We start from the raw sequence: 17,695 nt of genomic DNA on the forward strand, positions 1-17,695 counted from the left end.
TCTTACCACTGTAGACTAGATATAAAAATATGATTTAATGCTATTTATGTTTTTAATTTAAAAGTTAAACTTTGTTTTACCTCAATTTCCTTTTATGAATTTTAATAATTTTACCTTAATTTTAACTTTTTTACCGGGTGTTTGGCACAGATAGCCTAGTTGCTTTGTGCCATAAAACACCAAACCAACCAACCTTAGGTTTCATCTAGGTAATCTGCACATATTATGCAAGATGCTTCTACTGGATGTTTTCTGCCTGGACGGATCTCATTTTACCCTAGCGGACTGCACTTGGCCCATTCATACTCAATTTATAGTCCTTCAGACCTAGCTAAATTATTTCAAATTGTCAGACAAAATTTTGTCTTAATGTTTATTTGTGACATTTCCATTGTTGCTACCGGTATTCTTGATATGAAATCAACGGACTTGCCCCAGTGTCCTCAAGGACTCTTCCCTTGGCACATAATTCTTTGAGCCTGTTATCAAATGCATTATAGACATCTTGTCATTCTAAATTGATTCACGTCATAGTTATACCTACTGCTCCGAGGTAAAGTGCTCCTTATGTCGTATATATTACTGTTTCGTTTCTGAGTGAGGAGTATATCTCTTCCAGAAGTGGGCTCGGCACGGCCAAGCGTGTTCAGGCGTGCGACTCGTAATCTGAGGATCGCGGGTTCGCATCCCCGTCGTGCCAAACATGTTCGCCCTTTCAGTCGTGGGGGCGTTATAATGTTACGGTCAATCCCACTATTTGTTGGTAAAAGAGTAGCCCAAGAGTTGGCGGTGGGTAATGATTATTAGCTGCCTTCCCTCTAGTCTTACACTGCTAAATTAGGGACGGCTAGCACAGATAGCCCTCGAGTAGCTTTGTGCGAAATTCAAAACAAACAAACAAACAAATCTTACAGAAGTACTGCTATACCCCACAGGTACGCCTTACTTTCTTCTTCTGGCACACCAATTCTTTACAGGCAGATGATATCCGCTTACTTGAATAGTGTCGCGCCTTCACCAGCCCTTTCACTTTTTCAGTGTGGAATTCTAGTTTTGAGTGATAGGAGGTAGTATTATTTCGAGAGTTAACTTTTTTTTTTTTTTACATTGAAAATGTATTTCCTAAAGGTACTTTCCTCCTCTCTCTCACTTCCTGTTCTAGGCCCGGCATGGCCAAGCGTGTTAAGGCGTGCGACTCGTAATCTGAGGGTCGCGGGTTCGCATCCCCGTCGCGCCAAACATGCTCGCACTTTCAGCCGTGGGGGCGTTATAATGTGACGGTCAATTCCACTATTCGTTGGTAAAGGAGTAGCCCAAGAGTTGGCGGTAGGTGGTGATGACTAACTACCTTCCCTCTAGTCTTACACTGCTAAATTAGGGACGGCTATCACAGATAGCCCTCGAGTAGCTTTCTGCGAAATTCAAAAAACAAACAAACTTCCTATTCTTCCCCATTAATATGCAACCGTTTTAGTTTGTAACCGCCAAATCTCAACAGTAAGGATTGTGCTAGAATAATAGAAGTGTCCTTGTATGGTTAGTGGTGGGTAATCACATGATAAGCATATGTTCTGAAATGGCGTCAAACTAAAGGAGTATGATAGTGGCATGCTATTAGCGAAATTGTTTTTTTAGCACTACTTATAGAGTAAATCAAGGTCGAAAGAGATGGAAGTAAGCACCTATCAAATTTCAGTGTAGGAAAATGTTAATTTTTTGACATTGCTCGTTTGCCAGTTTTTGTGAATGATAGTGAAATTCATTCAAATAAACATAATAAATTGGTGTTAGATACAGAATAAATAATTTTATATTACTGATCCTTAGCATGAAAATGTGAATAGTATATGGCTTAAATGAAACTGATAATAATTACAATTAAATTGCTTAATTCTAGTTTACACCATGACAGCTATTGTTTATATGAAAATTGATAACGTAAACACACAATGGCCCAAAATAAACTTCTGAAATGTCTTCATCTCGCATACAGTTAATGATGTATATGAGGATGTTGACTGTTGTAGCACAAAAATAGAAATTCTAACATTTTTGAAAGTTTTTTATTTTTTAGTTGAACCTGTCATGTGCTCTATCATATTTATTTTTACCTGTCTGTCCATCACTTAGGGAGATGTTTTGATAATCTGCAATAATAAAGGGACGTGTCTGTATGTGTGATCATTATAGTTCCAAGAAGGAAAGAACATAGAAACCTGAAATTTTGCCCCCATAAATGCTGGATCCTTGGGATGTGCACCTGTGTATTATTCATGCGCGCGTGTATGCGCATCTTTTTAGTGAGGCAAGCTAGTAAAAAACACATAGAAAATAAGTGGTTCCTTATATTACAAGACACTAAGTGGACTTTGAGGGTGTGTAGTTGGTATTGTTACTTATTCCATTCACGTACTTGCTCGCATTCACGTGCGCATCTTTTTAATGAGGAAAGCAAATGAAAACCACATAGAAAAAATGGTTCCGTACATTACCAGTTGGCGAGTTGACCTTGTGGGTGTACACTTCGACATTATATTACTTATCCAAATGCGTTCGCGCATGTTTTTAATAAGTCAAATTAATAGAAAAACCACATAGAAAAGAAGTTTTTATGTTTCTGGTAAATAAAAGTGCTTAAAATATATTTTACTGTTCTTTGCTAAAATAGTTTCATAATACACACACACTGACGTAGTCATCTAGAATATAACAACCTAATAAACGTAACGAAGCCAGGTATTTTAGCTAATACTCAATAAAGAAGAAGAATCGCAAAATAGTTCCTTAATTGTGATAGTGATGCAAAAGTAAACTTAAAAGTACATGAATTATTGTCCTAAGTGTTGTGTTAATTGAATGGAATATTTGTTATGTAGAGCTACTTTTGATTTGAAAAAAATTGAAGATGTTGGAATCTCAACCATTAATATTTCTAATATTTGGTATTATTTAATTATTGGTCTGGTAAGAGAATACTTTTTAAAAATTTAATTGAAGCTCTCCGTTTAAAATATTATGTAAATGTTTTTTATTAAGGTCTCTGAAAATGTTTTCATTAACAAGAAATAGAACAAACCATTAGTGAAAATACAGCATGCAGTTAAATGAAATCCTGTGATAAAGTAAAAAATAATAATAAATTATCATGACCCTATTAACGTAGCCATGCTGTATGTCAAAATTTTTTGTATTATTGATTCACTTCCTTGTGGAGAGTTACAGTTATGACAGAAAGTGTTCGTACCCCTGCGTCGTGAGTAGTTTTTTCCTTATAACTTAAAAAGTATCACGATTAGGATAATGAAAGTATGATATATTATAAATATTATACTAAGACATATCTACATAACTTTTAATGTAAATTGAACGACAAATAAACTGTTTATAAACAAATAACCAAAAATAGGAGGGGAAAAAAGTGTTCGTGCGTCTGCTTTAATGGTCAGTTGTGTAGCCTTTCAGGTGAATTACTTGGCGCAATCTCTCCTCATAGCCCTCCATGATCGTTTGACAGTACTCGACTGGTATTTTCTTCCATTCTTCTTTAGAGAACGCCTCGAACTCTTCCAAGTTTTTCGGATGACGCTGATGAACCCTGATCTTCAACTGATGCCAAACATCTTTAATTGGGTTGAGATCGGGTGACTGCGATGGCCACTCCAGAACGCTTATATGGTTCCTCTGCAACCAGGATTGCACATATTTCGATGTGTGTTTAGGGTCATTGTCGTGCTGGAAGATCCAACGACGCCCAAGCTGCACGTTCCGAGGATCATTCGTGATGTAAGTGCCTAATATATCGACGTACTTTTCTATTTTCGTGATTCCTTTGACGCGGTGAAGGCTGCCTACATTAGAAGAATTGAAGGAACCCCATAGCATTATCGAGCCACCTCCGTGTTTAACTGTAAGGGCGGTGTTCTTTGGAAAATTTCGTTCACCCTTCTTACGGAAAATATTGGGAACATCATTGTGGCCGAAAAGCTCAATTTTAGTCTCGTCTGACCAAAGTTAGTAAAGGGTTTATCTACATGCTTTCTTGCATACCTCAATCGTGCTTCTAAATAAACAGGCTTTAAATATGGAGTTCTACAAGGACGGCATGTTTTGAACCCAGAAGAGCGTAACATGTTCGTAACTGTAGAGGTGCTTACTTCAACCCCAGTTTCCCTTGCCAGTTTCTCTATGTCATTACACGTTAAACGAGGGTTTCTACTAACTTCTCTGAGAACCTTTCTCTTGGTTCTCTCTGGAATTTTGGTGGGGCGTCCGGAACGAGGGAAGTTAGCAGTTGATCCTGTAAGCTTAAACTTGACACTTATGCTTTGAATAGTAGATTTCGGCACATTAAGTTGTGTAGCAATACCGGAAGGAGACACACGAGACTTGTATTTTACAATAATTCGGTTTTTTTAAATCACTGGACAGTTGTTTTCTGTTCGCCATGATGACCAAGCAGATAATGACGGAGACGGCGCTAAATTGCCGGAAGTACATTTTTTGCTGGCAAAATTCCAATAATTATGAGCTCAGTGTCTAGTTCTGGAATGGTATAATGTAGTTTATTCGCCAAGTTAAACAAAACATTTACGGGAATATCAGTTTTTTACACGTTCTGAACTGTACGAACACTTTCTGCTCCTCCTATTATCGGTTATTTGTCTACAAACAGTTTAATTTACATAAAAATGTATGTAGATGTAGGTTAGTATAATATTTATAATATATTGTACTTCTATTAGCCTACTCGTGATACTTTTTAAGTTATGAGCAAAAAACCACTCGGGACGCAGGGGTACGAACACTTTCTGTCATAACTGTATATGGAGAGAAATAGTATTTATTTTAGTAATTTATAGGACACAAAAAGAAAATAAATATTATTTACGTGGACTTTCAACCTTTTATCATATTATAAAAGGATATTGGGTGAAATTGTAATTAACATTAATAAGCATACACTGTTACAATATGTATGAACTTATTGTTTTTAATGTGTATTAGTATAGATATCTGAATACTTAATAGGAAGGATTTTTGTATTCTAAAGACGGCTTGTATTATTATTAAAACTTTTATTAAAATAAAACTGAGAACAACGTTTCGACCTTCTTAGGTCATCTTTGTTAATTCCCATACCACCTGTCTTTTAGAATACATTTTTTACTTCAAGTGGGTTTCTCGTCATCAGGAAGGATTAATTTTTAATTTATACATACAGTCAGAATCATTATGTCGTACTATCGTTGTATAAACAAAGTTTCAAGTATGAACAACTGTACTTGCTTTAGAATTGGTAAAAAGGTTGAAAGGAACACCTACATATTGTTACGAAACCTTTGGGTTAGGTTAAGTACATTTAGTAAATGGTTAGTATTCTGTTTATTTTCAAACTTTAGAAATTACTTAGGGTAAAAGATGTAATCTATAAAGATAAAAAACAGAACATTGACAGTGAATTGGATCGTTGTGTGATAAAATTGTATGCAGCCCCTGGCAGCACAAGCAAGCGATAAACAATGTACTATGTATGCTATAACTGGAAAAGAAGCAGTGCCTTTCTTCGTGCACCTTGTCTGTGACAAATGAGGCACTATCGCCACGTGGTGCTAAAAGATGGCGATGTTACCAGTAGGCGTTTTGTAGAACTGCTTGCACAAGAATATACGAAATTGTCATTCTTAAAATAGTTTACTAACGAAGGTTTAGAGCACGGAATAGGTGAACAACAAAATTGCTAATGCTGTTACTTCAGCCAGTCTCTTATTTAGTAAAACGATTAGGTGGGCGCCGGTAACTTTTCTTATAAACAAAACTCTTTATCGATACATTATAGACTCCAGAAAAAAAGAACGTTTAATCAAACGTGCAGTTTAAATTTCAAATTAAATGAAGTTAAACGAGATATCACTGTTGTAGTAATAAGTGCTTTCAGGTTGAGAATGGATTAACATGCCGCACTGTGAATAAAAAGTTTCAGGGTTCGTGTTTCTTTGCCACAAAGTTTCGCTCAGCAATTTGGGATTGCTGATACATTATAAGAGTCGTGCGTGATGTGGGAAGGGATTCTATCCCACGCCATTTTAGTAGACTATAACCTTTTTGGAATGGAATGGTTCAATAGGCGATACAGTAAATATTTTAAATGGCAAGAGTCTGGGAAGAGAAACATTTTTCTTCTTACAATGTCTTGTAAGAGCAACTCGAGTATAAGACACTAGTACATGGGTGGAAAGAATGATCTCTCTCGCTATAAGCTCGGTGAGTGTGACCAAGTTCCTCATTACAAAGATTTTATACTATAAATCATAACAGTGGTAGTATAATGTATATTTAAAGGCAGCTGAATCTGTGTATACTTTATTGTTTTATAGTTCGTTGAACTGTCTAGCAAACTCTCACTGCACAAATTCTAAATCACTTCGCGAACTTGCAGCTCGTGTTACTGTATTAAATTACGTAACGAGAAATAACGTGATGGTTTTAGGATTGTACACATTGGGAAAAAGTACTTCCGTGTGTGTGTGTTTATGGTAGTACTTGTGCTTTTCAAAAACTCGTCTTTTAACCTGAGAAACGGTGCAGTACTTGTGCATCAGTATTACATAAGACTCCTTGCTTGAGAAATGATTTACTATTTGGAGAAATGCATAAACTAACTGTTATATGAGATAACTACGACTTTGCAAAGTGGTGTATGATTTTTTTTATTTCATTCATATCATAACTCGGAGATTGTGGAAACTTAAAGGATCGAGCAGTCTTAAAGACACTTTATGTTTGTGGGAAATAAAAACGTTTAAAATATTTTTGACTGTTCTGTACTAAAATAGGTTCAGAACGCACACACTGACTTCGTCGTCTAGAATATATCAACCTAATAAGCAGAACGAAGTCGGACAGTTTTGCTAGTGTTCAATAAAGAGGAAAGACTTGCAGAGGCTAAGCATATATTCTTATGTTTAGAACGAAGGGGGTTAATTTTGAATCTGAACAGCTAATACTAGAATGATTGCAAAATACTATACAAAATTTAGCCCATACGAAATTCTGCATATAGTGTTACAGTAATAAGTTTATTTTTCGACTGCCTTCTAATTGGGTGACGTGTTTCAGTGCACGTACGGTAAGATGACGGACATGTTTTCCTTTAAGTTGTAGGTTTCCATATTTTATAGTGTACGTGTACTATCAGCATCCCGAATTATTTAGGCTTACCTGTGCTTGGGTTGTTTAGTTTTATTATTGGCCAGCTACCTTTCTATGACTGTCTGAAGACAGTGAATGTGTACTTTGGTTTAGGAAATTATCGGTTCAATGAATCTGGTCCTCTAATTTCAAATGTGTTCATCTGTTGTACAACAAGTTCGTACTCGCGTTGGTGTATAACCGTAAAGACAGACTGAAAGCTTTTATGTATGGGCCGGATTCTTTACAGTTGGTGTTTGTGAGTTGTTAGCGATAAATTTGAACAATAAACAAACACCACAAAGTCCACTTGTTTTAAAACAATATTTTAAAACTAGTCAAACATACATTCAAGTTTTCGTTAGTTATTACAGCTGTATCTAGAGCTTTAAGTAATTCACTTGTTTTTTCTCGTCAAAGTACACACAGGCAGAACTTTAGAACACAGTTTTACAAGATAAGTTATTTTTTCTCTACCCTGTTACTACAATACAATTTCTGTTAATTTTGCGCTAAAACCCGCCACTATACGCTCTTTGACTAAACTCACAATCACTTCGTCTACATCTAACTATCGAACTAAATGTTTGACGCTTATTTATCCCCTGACAGAGGTCTAGAACATTCTATAAACTACTAAGTATCGTGATGCAATAGTACTTACCGTATTTCCTGCCGTCGAAGACGCTATTTTTCCCCCAAAATAAAAGTCTTAAAAATTTACCCTGCACTTTCGAGGCCTAAGGTTACGTTGCTCATAGGCTTAGACGAAGCGTTTCGATATCAGACAGCAATCCAAGCTCCTCTGTATGACCCAGAATGAAATGTACAAGTTACTTAGTATTAAATAATAAATAAATAAACAATATAATCATAAATGATCACAAAATTCATTGGCGCTTCCGCAGTAGGCTAAAGTAAACCAGTCGATGGTCCAATTTGTCTGTTTTTTTTCCCATCAAATAATGACGTTTTTGCTCACCTCAAACGACCTTGATAAGAACATATGAAAAGTAAGATTGCGAAAACAGTACTCTGTAACGGCAACCATTTGCAAAATATCGTAAGTTTGTTTTGGTTCTGCTCAGTTGTTGTGTAACGATTTCAATCACAGACCTGTTCTCTGTAGGAGTTCTGTGTAACAGTTCAGCTGAATCAAATGTTTTTAACACAGTCTATATTATGGCTTCTACAAAAAAAAAAGAGCATTTTATCGGTAATAATACAGATATTCCAGTGGTAATATAAGGTATACACTAATAATACAGATATTTCAGTGGTAATATAAGGTATACACTAATAATAAGGTAAATGTATATAATAAGTGTATAGCTCCGAAAAAAAACGAGATATGGGCAAGATGATTTATGCACAGTAAGTCACTAAACAATCCACTAGACATCCTGGTAAGATTGGAAGTGCTGCGATTTATCTCTTTATCTCTTTTTCTTTTTTTTCAAAATTTAGCTAATCAAACTGGGGGATGCGTCTTCGACGCCGGGAAATACTATATTTAAAACAACGAGAAAACTCGGAAGGTTCTAGTAACATAATGTAATAACATGAATAATATAACATTCACTAGTTCATAGCTATTGACTTACGTAACGTATGATTAATTAAAAGTTACGTATACAGAATTGCGATAAACTTTTACTTCGAAAAATAATTAACTTTAACACTCGTATTAAACTTGACGGAAACAGTCGTGTATAACACGGACTATCTTCAACTGAATGCTAGCACACAGTTATAAATTACCCTTGACTACGTTCTCGAATCCCCGTCACAGCAAACATGCTCGCCCTTTCAGCTGTGGGGGCGTTATAATGTACGATTAATCCCATTATTCATTGGTAAAAGAGTATCCCAGGAATTGGCGGTGGGTGGTAATGACTAGCTGTTTTCCTTCTAGTCTTACACTGCAAAATTAGGGATGGCTAGCCCTGATAGCTCTTGTGTAGCTTTGCACGAAATTCGAAAACAAACAAACGCAAGTTCCAGAAACGTATGGTACTGTATTGTTTTTTGTAACGCTAATGATCAGTGAAGTTTGAGAAGTGGGGGAGTCGTTCATATAGGTAAAATCAGTACCAACATACATTGCATTCTCGCTGTGATAGGTTTATCAATCCGGCATACTTTGAAATAATAACAATAATTCATCAGAATGAACTTCTATTATTGGTTGTTTGTCAAATGTTTTAAAATCAGTCCATTAAAACGTTGAAAATGAAGCCGTATGACAGCTATGGGGTTTAAGAGAAGTAACGAAAAATAAATATAAATTTATTTAAAATACGCATTTGTTATAATATATGATCCTTCCTTCTTATTAGAATGCAAAATATATTTTTTTATTTTAAATAAATGCCCTCATTCATATTCTTGCTACAAGCAACTTCCACCCCATACTTTTGAACAAAGTTACGCTACTGCGCTTCTTATATCGAGTGTAAATCTTACTGTGGTCCTGAGTATGGTAAAGGTTGGGTATTAATATATTACTTTATATTACGCGTATATGCTTGTATATATTGTTAATATATTACTCGTAAATACTGCAAGGTGATTCAACGATGACTTTAATTTAATCACGAGGTTACTTCCTACACTGCATATAACTTTGATATTTAAGAATTAAGAAACTGTACATTTAAAAAAATTAAAACCATCTCTGAATAACAACTTCACACAGTGTGAATTTTGTTTTGTAGTTTTATTACTCGTGAGGTTTCAAATTGTTGTTGCTGCACATAAGAAATATATTATCTACTCCTAAACGCATTTCATGTTTTAAAATGATGTCAAGGAGAAAATTACATATAAGCTTTTTGTACTTTAATGTCATTGTTCTGTATTAATAGTAATGGTCAATTTCCCACTGTTCGAGCTAGCTACTTTCTCTTTAGCTTAACTGTTCCAAATTAGGGACGACTAGTAGTCAGATAAAACGTAGAAAAATTGAAATTCACTGAAAAACACGACGTTCAAATAGTAACAAAATACCACAACATTGCAATGTTTTTTATTTAATTTATAGTACTATAAGGACTTGAATTCCTTATAGCTTTTTTCCAAAATTTGTTTGTGTTTCAACATTTGTATTTGACGTACATTTTAATTTGTTGGGAAGATATGCTTATAAACACATCAAAGTGTTACTTTCTTGACCAAATAAAGTTTAACCTTAAAATCTATCTGACATAATTCGAAGAAGTTGTGAGAGAATGTGAAGAAGTATATGTTATAATATGTTAGTACACTACATCTGCCATATCCAGTGCAGACAAAGCCTTTGCTCTAATACAGGGTTTATCAAGCCGGCTAGGATACAACATGCATAGTAGTGGTGTAGGCGCTTTGGTTAATTTTTATGAATAACGACTGTTAAGCCATGAACGTTAAGTGTATTGTAATTATAGATTTTACTTTTGTTGTTTACAAATCAGGTTTTCATCAGATAATAATGGTGGACTGTTACTAATAATATAAGGACAAAAAGGTTATATTTTGTCGCGATATACGTATTTTGTTTCGCACTTACGTCACTGACTTTTTGAGGGACACAACGTAAAATTTCCCCACACTTGCGTTGTTAATAGTTTTCGACTCAGTCCACTTTCTCAACATGGGCTAGGTCAATTTGACCGACTGCGTGATCTATTTGTACTCGTTTAAGATCTTTAAAGATTTGCTGTTTCTAGTCTTAAATGTAGTGTGCATATTTTCACGAAAATTAACAGTCTTTCACATACAAAAAGTTATATTTTTGAATGTCGATGACACTTAACTCCACTTTTTCTACTACTGGTTGTAAAGCACTCAGTGTTTATACAATTAAATAATGTACCAAAGAAAATATCCTAATAACATCCAAAAAGTAGTCATTTACTCCTAATTCTAAAACGTCCGGCTTTCTGCGATAAGAGCTGTTACACATTTATCAAGTATTATAAGTAAATTTGACGTTTATTTGTTCAGAACGTGATGTTATACAATATGTCATTTGATAGATAAAAACCTTCACTTTCTGTTATAGGTAATATATAATTAAGCATAAGAAAGAACTATTAACAAATCCTGAAAATGAAGATGTGACCGGTAGGTGTGGCAAAAGATGTCTCATCTTGTATTTTGTAATTCTGTAACCGAACAAAACTGAAAGCTATAACAATAATGGTTTGTATAAGCAATGACGATTTTATAGTAAATAATTTACTTATAATGTCATATTTATTAGAGGGTCATAGATAAAAGATAGAAGATAAGATAGCTAATGTTTAAGGTGTGTAACACTAGGGTAAATGTAGGATATTTTAAAATATTGTTTCATAGAATTAAGAACATAAAATTTATATACTAATATGGATTATTAGCCAATATTTTATGTTAAGCTAATTGGCAGAACATAAACAAAAATAGTTTAATAACACTTTGAATGTAATCACCCAAATGCTGAGCTACGTTATTTAAAAGCAGGGAAAGAACAGGCTTATTCGATTTCCCGTGTGTTCTCTCGTGTTGTATGATTGGTGTGTAATAGGCGTGTTTATTGTGTGGGTGATAAGCAAAAGCATTATGCTCGATCTTAAAAGGGAAATAATAAAGCGCAGTAAAAATGGCGAATATGCGGTTGATGTATTGAGCGCCATTTTAAACTTCCTCCAACAACTGTGCTCACGACAGTGAACAATGTTGATTAAACAGAAAGTAAAGCTAAGCACTCTTTAATGAATTTGGAGGTTAAAATGGCACGCCAATGAAATGTTAGCATAGAAAAATCAAACGATTGCTGGCGTTTTACGTTGAGGGTCTTCACAACAAGAACATGCCAGTAAGTTTAGCCCTCATTTGTACCTCAGGAGAAGGTGCTGAGCTTATATGATGATTTTAAAAAGGAGTTTGGTTTTCCTTAGATGCTGTTTATTCATTCAAGGCTACCTGTGGATGTTTTTATAGATTCCAAGCATGATGTATATAGTTTCATGAACGTAGAATTTCGCCCAGTGCCAACGTAGATGCTGCAGAAACGTTAAACCACCCAACCTGGAGGAGCGCTGTCATAAACGGAGCAGTCACATATGAACAACATTGTACAGACCAGCACAAGCGAGTAGCACGTAGACCAATAGGAAGCAACCATTAAAGCCCACTAGATATTTTCAAGCTAGAATCGATCACCTCTGAACACACAAAAATCGATGGATGATGATGAAGACTGTCCACTGGAGAAACAAAAAATCACTGAAGAAGGTGGCTATAATTCTAGACAGGTGTTTAATGTTGACGAAATTGAGCTGCATTGGAAACATGCCTTATAGAACATACATGACTATCAATGAGAAGACTGCACTCGACTTCAAGACCTCGAAGTATTGGCTAACTCTTCTTGTAGAAAGCAATACTAATGGTGACAAGAAACTAAAGCCATTGTTCGTGTACAGAAATGAAAGTCCATGGGTTCTGAAAAATGTTATAAAATCCCAGCTTCCTGTAGTGTGGAAATCCCTTCACAAAGTCTGGATAACGAGACAGGTTTTCCATTAGTGTTTGTTTTTTGCTAGGAATGGTAAAGTACTATGAGGAAAATAATTTTAATTTCAAGATTCTTCTCGTGTAAGTGCCCACAAACTGGATTTTGAACAGTTGTGTTCGAACATAAAATTTGTATTTATGGCACCTAGGACAATATCGCTTATGCAGCTAATGGATCAGGGTGTCATTGCGTGCTTTAAGGCTTGTTATTTGAAAAATAAATTCGAGAAACTTGTTGAAACTAATGGCAACGATAAACTAACAGCCAAAGAATGTTGGAAGATGTTTGAGATTTTTTAATTCTATTGATTGGTTCTTCCTGAGACAGTTTTGAACCATATATTGAACAGTGTGTGGAAAGAAATTATATCCTGATGCAGTGCATTATTTTGAAGGGCTCGGTTACACTTTACACAGAAGTGGTAAAATGACGCAACTAGCAAAAGAAATGAACTTAAGGAAGTAGTGGGAAATGTCGAAGAGCTGTTGGAGTCATATAGTGTGCCTATAACCAATGAAGATCTTGCTGATTTAGATAAATGTACTTTTGAAGAAGAAAATACATGTGATAATGATAAGGATTATCCTCAACAGAGATGCTTCACAGTACAGGTACATGTTTCAGCATGTCGAAGTTGCAATCGATATTATTTAGACATGATATCCTTTCGGACTGATCTGCAAAGGTGAAACGAACTATTATAAATTTTTTGGCATGCTACAGAGAAATTTTAAAGGTAAAACTGCAACTAGTAATGGAAACAACCCATAACTATTTATTAAACAACACCCAAGGAACCCAAAGCAGGCCCTTCTGGCGCTAAAGTGAAGGAAAATCCTGAGCGTACATCTTTTATAGCGATAAAGACGGCGGAAGTTAGTGATGTTGTGATGACCTTACAGGTGCATCTCCATTCTCATTCTTCGCCTAATCCTCTCCCAATATCTTCAATCAAACAAATTAAGTGGAACTCATAAACTCCCTTAGATAAGAACATAAACATTAAAAGTTGGGGAAAAATATTTTTAAACTGCTGTATAATATTTTGTGATTTTTTTACACTAAAAATAGTTCTGTTTTATTCGTTGCTTCAAAATGTGAGAAATATGCTTTAAAGTGTACAGAGCTGCGTAAAATACTTGAAAGTGGTTTTCAATTAAGTGTTTGATAAATTATAACTGCTGTTTTAAAGGTTTTTAAACTCGCACTTAATGGATTTATTTTCCAAATACTTTCCCTTTCGAAATGCGTAGTGCTGTTTCTACACCCACTCGTCCCCTTCACATATGGTGTCGTCGTTCATACTTCCCTCCTAATTTAATCTTGCATAATTTGATAAACTTAGAAAGCACACGTTGTTACTCTTTTAATCATACGAGAAACCTGCGTACTTCTCGGATCTTCTGAATAAAAGTAACTTTTCTCTGAAATTGAAAAGAAATTCCATACCAAGACGTTTAATTTTTTTCCGCGAAGCTTGCTCGATAGCTTGGGAGAAGCTGATTTTTCAGAAGTTTTAAGGGTGTAAATCAGAACCTGTGCAATTAATACAAGACAGTACACGCTTATCTTGAGCTTCTGAAATTAGATGTGTGTTGTGTGTTTGCGCGCACATAAACAAATTTTAACATAGTGAAACGCGGTAGATGAATAACCCCTTTCTCAAAATATAAGTGGTAATTTTACTAGCTTTGCTTTTTAAATTATAATCATTAGGCAAGATTAGGTATTTTATTCAGTCGTGATTATGGTGTGATTTTCTGTATGCCGAGAGTAGTAGAGGTTGAAATCGAAAAACGGCTACCACTAATTAAATGAACGTTTCTTTCAAGAAATGAGGTGAATTGTAGAGTAACAGAAGAGATAAATTTTGAAGATAACTCCGTTCTTAAGTAGACGTACTTATAATTTTGGTTCGTGCTGTTTTGAACTTAGGATGTTATTTGAATTATTAAAGCTATGGTTATTTACTGCTTGTAATTCTTTTCTCTTTTATATTTTAAAGCTCCTTATTTTTCTGTACGATTTGTTGTGGTAGATCACACTACTCAGTATACTTTGCCTTTGTAGTATAATATACTCTTCAAAGAAAGAAACGCAAAAGGCAAAATATGAGACAAATTGTTAACAAGTTTATTCCGGGTAGTTCTGTATGACGTGTGAAACTTTGCACATTCACTGCTGAACATCCAAAGTCTGCAAAGGCGAAGTCCACGCTCACTAGGTGAAGTTTAACTTCACTCAACGTCAATAACGAGTATGCCCCCCGTAAGCATCAATAACTGCTTGGCATCTCCTGCCTATGGAAGGGATGAGATGACGAATCACATCCTGTGGAATGGCTGTCCACCCAGCCTGCAAAGCTGCTGCAAGCTGAGGTAGAGTCTGCGGTTAAGGTTGTCGCCGTCGCAGACGTCAGTCCAACTCGTTCCAAAGATGTTCGATGGGGTTTAAATCTGGTGATCTGGAGGGCCAGAGAAGAACGTTGATGTTGTGGTGTCTCAAGAAGACAGTGGTGAGTCGGGCTGTGTGAGGACGGGCGTTGTTATGTTGAAAAACGTCGTTGACGTTCACCATGATGGGTTGCACATGGGGCCTAAGAATCTCGTAGACGGTTGCGTACGGTCTGATCGGAAATCCTACGCAGCCCTGGTATGATTGAGGCAGTAGACGTCGCAGTGGTGGTCCTATCCCGAAGGTGACGTAACCGGATATTGCGATCTTGTGCGGGCGTGGTCACACGAGGTCCGCCAGATCGTGGACGGTCACGAGTTAATCCGTGTTGTTGGTGACGATTCCATAGCCTTGTGATGGTGCTTGGGTGGACATTCACAGCTCTGGCAACATCTGATCGAGATTCGCCTGCTTCCAACGTCCAATGGCGTTGTTGCGTTGTGCTTCAGTCAGTCTTGGCGTAACTGTATTGCGTGTCGGTGGCTGAATACTGAGCTATGGAAACCGAGAACCCGTCACTTTTATAGGGATTTTGCACATGTTGCACTTGCAGAACATGCAGATCTCTCAAACAAATTTATTGGACACGCATGCGTTTTGGCGAAAAATCCGATGTTTTCCTCCGTTTTCAAAGTGCATAACTTTTATTTACATTTTGGTCTGACAATCAGTGCCTTAACACGTGTAACATCACATACTCTGAGCTTGTAACGTTATTACATATATTTCTTTTTAAAATAACAAAAATATCCCTTTTGCGTTTCTTGTTTTGAAGAGTATATATATTTTAATTTTTGTGGTTTGATGGAACATATTTTTCTTGTATTTAATATGCATAAACATCTGCGTAACTTCAAAACATAATTTATAAAGAAAATGCTTTTCACTCGAGAACAAAAGTAAATAAATACTGAGTGAAGAAAAAACAACTTGACCCAAAATTTTTCAGCATTAGAATTTAATATAAAAATATTTTCCCATCAATGATTAACATGCCCTTTCATGATTATATTAATTTGCATTTTTAGTTTGCGATGTATAATAGTTTAAAATACGTATTTCTTAAGACTTAGCAAGTTGCTTTTGCGTGAAATTCAATAAACAGAAGACACGTTAAATCAATACATTATATCGTTCATAAACTTGATGTCGTTTGTTTGCAACTTTTGTAGTGAATTAGCATAAAGTTCATTAAAAATGACGGGGTAAATACTATGAACCCCACCATATAGAATACTCTGACCTTGCATTTCATAGTTAACTGAAATAAATAATTTTTTTTCGAAATCAAGCTTGACCAACAAAGAGGCAGAAATATATCTCAGGATGGCTAGTATGGGTATTAACACTTTTACTAATAAAGATGAACTAAGAAGGTCGAAACGTTGTTCTCTGCTTTATTAGTAAAAGTGTTAATACCCATGCTAGCCATCCTGAGATATATTTTTACTTCAAGTGAGTTTCTCGTCATCGCGAAAGAGGCAGAAAATTGGAATCGAGGATATTAAACGCCAGTAAATTCCTTTGTGAGCGAATAAAAATTAAAATCTTTCATGAAATGAATTCATGGCGTATTATTGGTAAAAATCAGTTAAATAAACAAGTTTTGATATCTAGTAAAATCTAAACTTTATAAATCGACGTGTTCAGAGACAATAACTATTGCTGGTATGTTACAGTTGTTATGCTACAAACCTTGGAAATTCAATAAATTACCGACACTATACCTGGTACGTTCGTGGATTTCGAACACGACAAACCGTTTATCTTCAGCCGATTAATTCCGGACGTTAGTGTTTCTACGACGACACCGTTTAACTTCTGCTGTGAAAAACTCGCCTACTATCAACGAGAAAGAGGTAACTTTGTGAACCTGACGATGACCGAAGAAGGTCGAACGTTGTTCGCTCTTCTATGTAAAATATTTTCTCAACCCAAACGAGCCGTTTTTGCATATATATGATTGAATTTAAAATTAAAATATTAATTCAATTTATATTTATCAGTGCCAACAAAATTTGATCATGTCTGATTATCAAAATTTTCTTTAATCACACTCCCTCGAACAACTAGAAATGTATAACAAAGCTGAATTGCTCGAAATTACCAACATTTTAGAATTAGAGGTTAAGAAATTGGCCCAGCAGGGCCAGGTGGTTAGGGCGATCGACTCGCAATCCGGGGTTCGTGGGTTCGAATCCCCGTCGCACCAAACAGTTCGTCCTTTCAGCCATGGGGGCGTTATTATCCCACTATTCGTTGGTAAAAGAGTAGCCCAAGAGTAGGCGCTGGGTGGTGATGACTAGCTGCCTTCCCTCTAGTCTTACACTGCTACACTAAGGAAACTTCGCGCAGATAGCTCTCATGTAGCATTGCGCGAAATTAAACAAACAAGCAAAGGTTAAAAGATCATCAATGAGAAAAATGAAAAAAAAAACGTTATCAAAATACTAGTCAATTGTGATTACTTTCTAGTGTTTCCACTAGCCAGTCGGAGTTGAGTGATAAAGATAA

The 17,695-nt window shown here is 35.7% G+C and overlaps 1 protein-coding gene and 1 long non-coding RNA gene across 6 annotated transcripts in view; one reads left to right on the plus strand and one right to left on the minus strand.

The window, feature by feature from the left end:
- Positions 1 to 8,239, minus strand: part of LOC143258495 (uncharacterized) — a 61,440-nt gene extending 53,201 nt beyond the window's left edge. Inside the window, exons 1-2 of one of the 2 annotated variants that reach the window (XR_013032319.1) lie at positions 8,171 to 8,239; positions 7,853 to 7,993 (exon numbers count right to left, since the gene is read on the minus strand). This is a non-coding gene — a long non-coding RNA (uncharacterized LOC143258495). The other variant, XR_013032318.1, reaches the window with a different exon arrangement.
- Positions 1 to 17,695, plus strand: part of LOC143258494 (arrestin domain-containing protein 3-like) — a 70,932-nt gene that overhangs the window by 14,719 nt on the left and 38,518 nt on the right. The window contains exon 1 of one of the 4 annotated variants that reach the window (XM_076517545.1): positions 5,717 to 6,261. The exons of the other annotated variants lie outside the window; for them this stretch is intronic. Within the exon in view, the coding sequence (XP_076373660.1) occupies positions 6,225 to 6,261 (37 nt within the window). The 5' untranslated portion in view covers positions 5,717 to 6,224. Of the gene's footprint in view, positions 1 to 5,716; positions 6,262 to 17,695 lie in introns of those variants that run through there. 4 annotated transcript variants of the gene reach the window in all.

The sequence above is a fragment of the Tachypleus tridentatus genome, chromosome 8 (assembly GCF_004210375.1).
Source record: "Tachypleus tridentatus isolate NWPU-2018 chromosome 8, ASM421037v1, whole genome shotgun sequence".
Classification (NCBI taxonomy): Eukaryota; Metazoa; Arthropoda; class Merostomata; order Xiphosura; family Limulidae; genus Tachypleus; species Tachypleus tridentatus.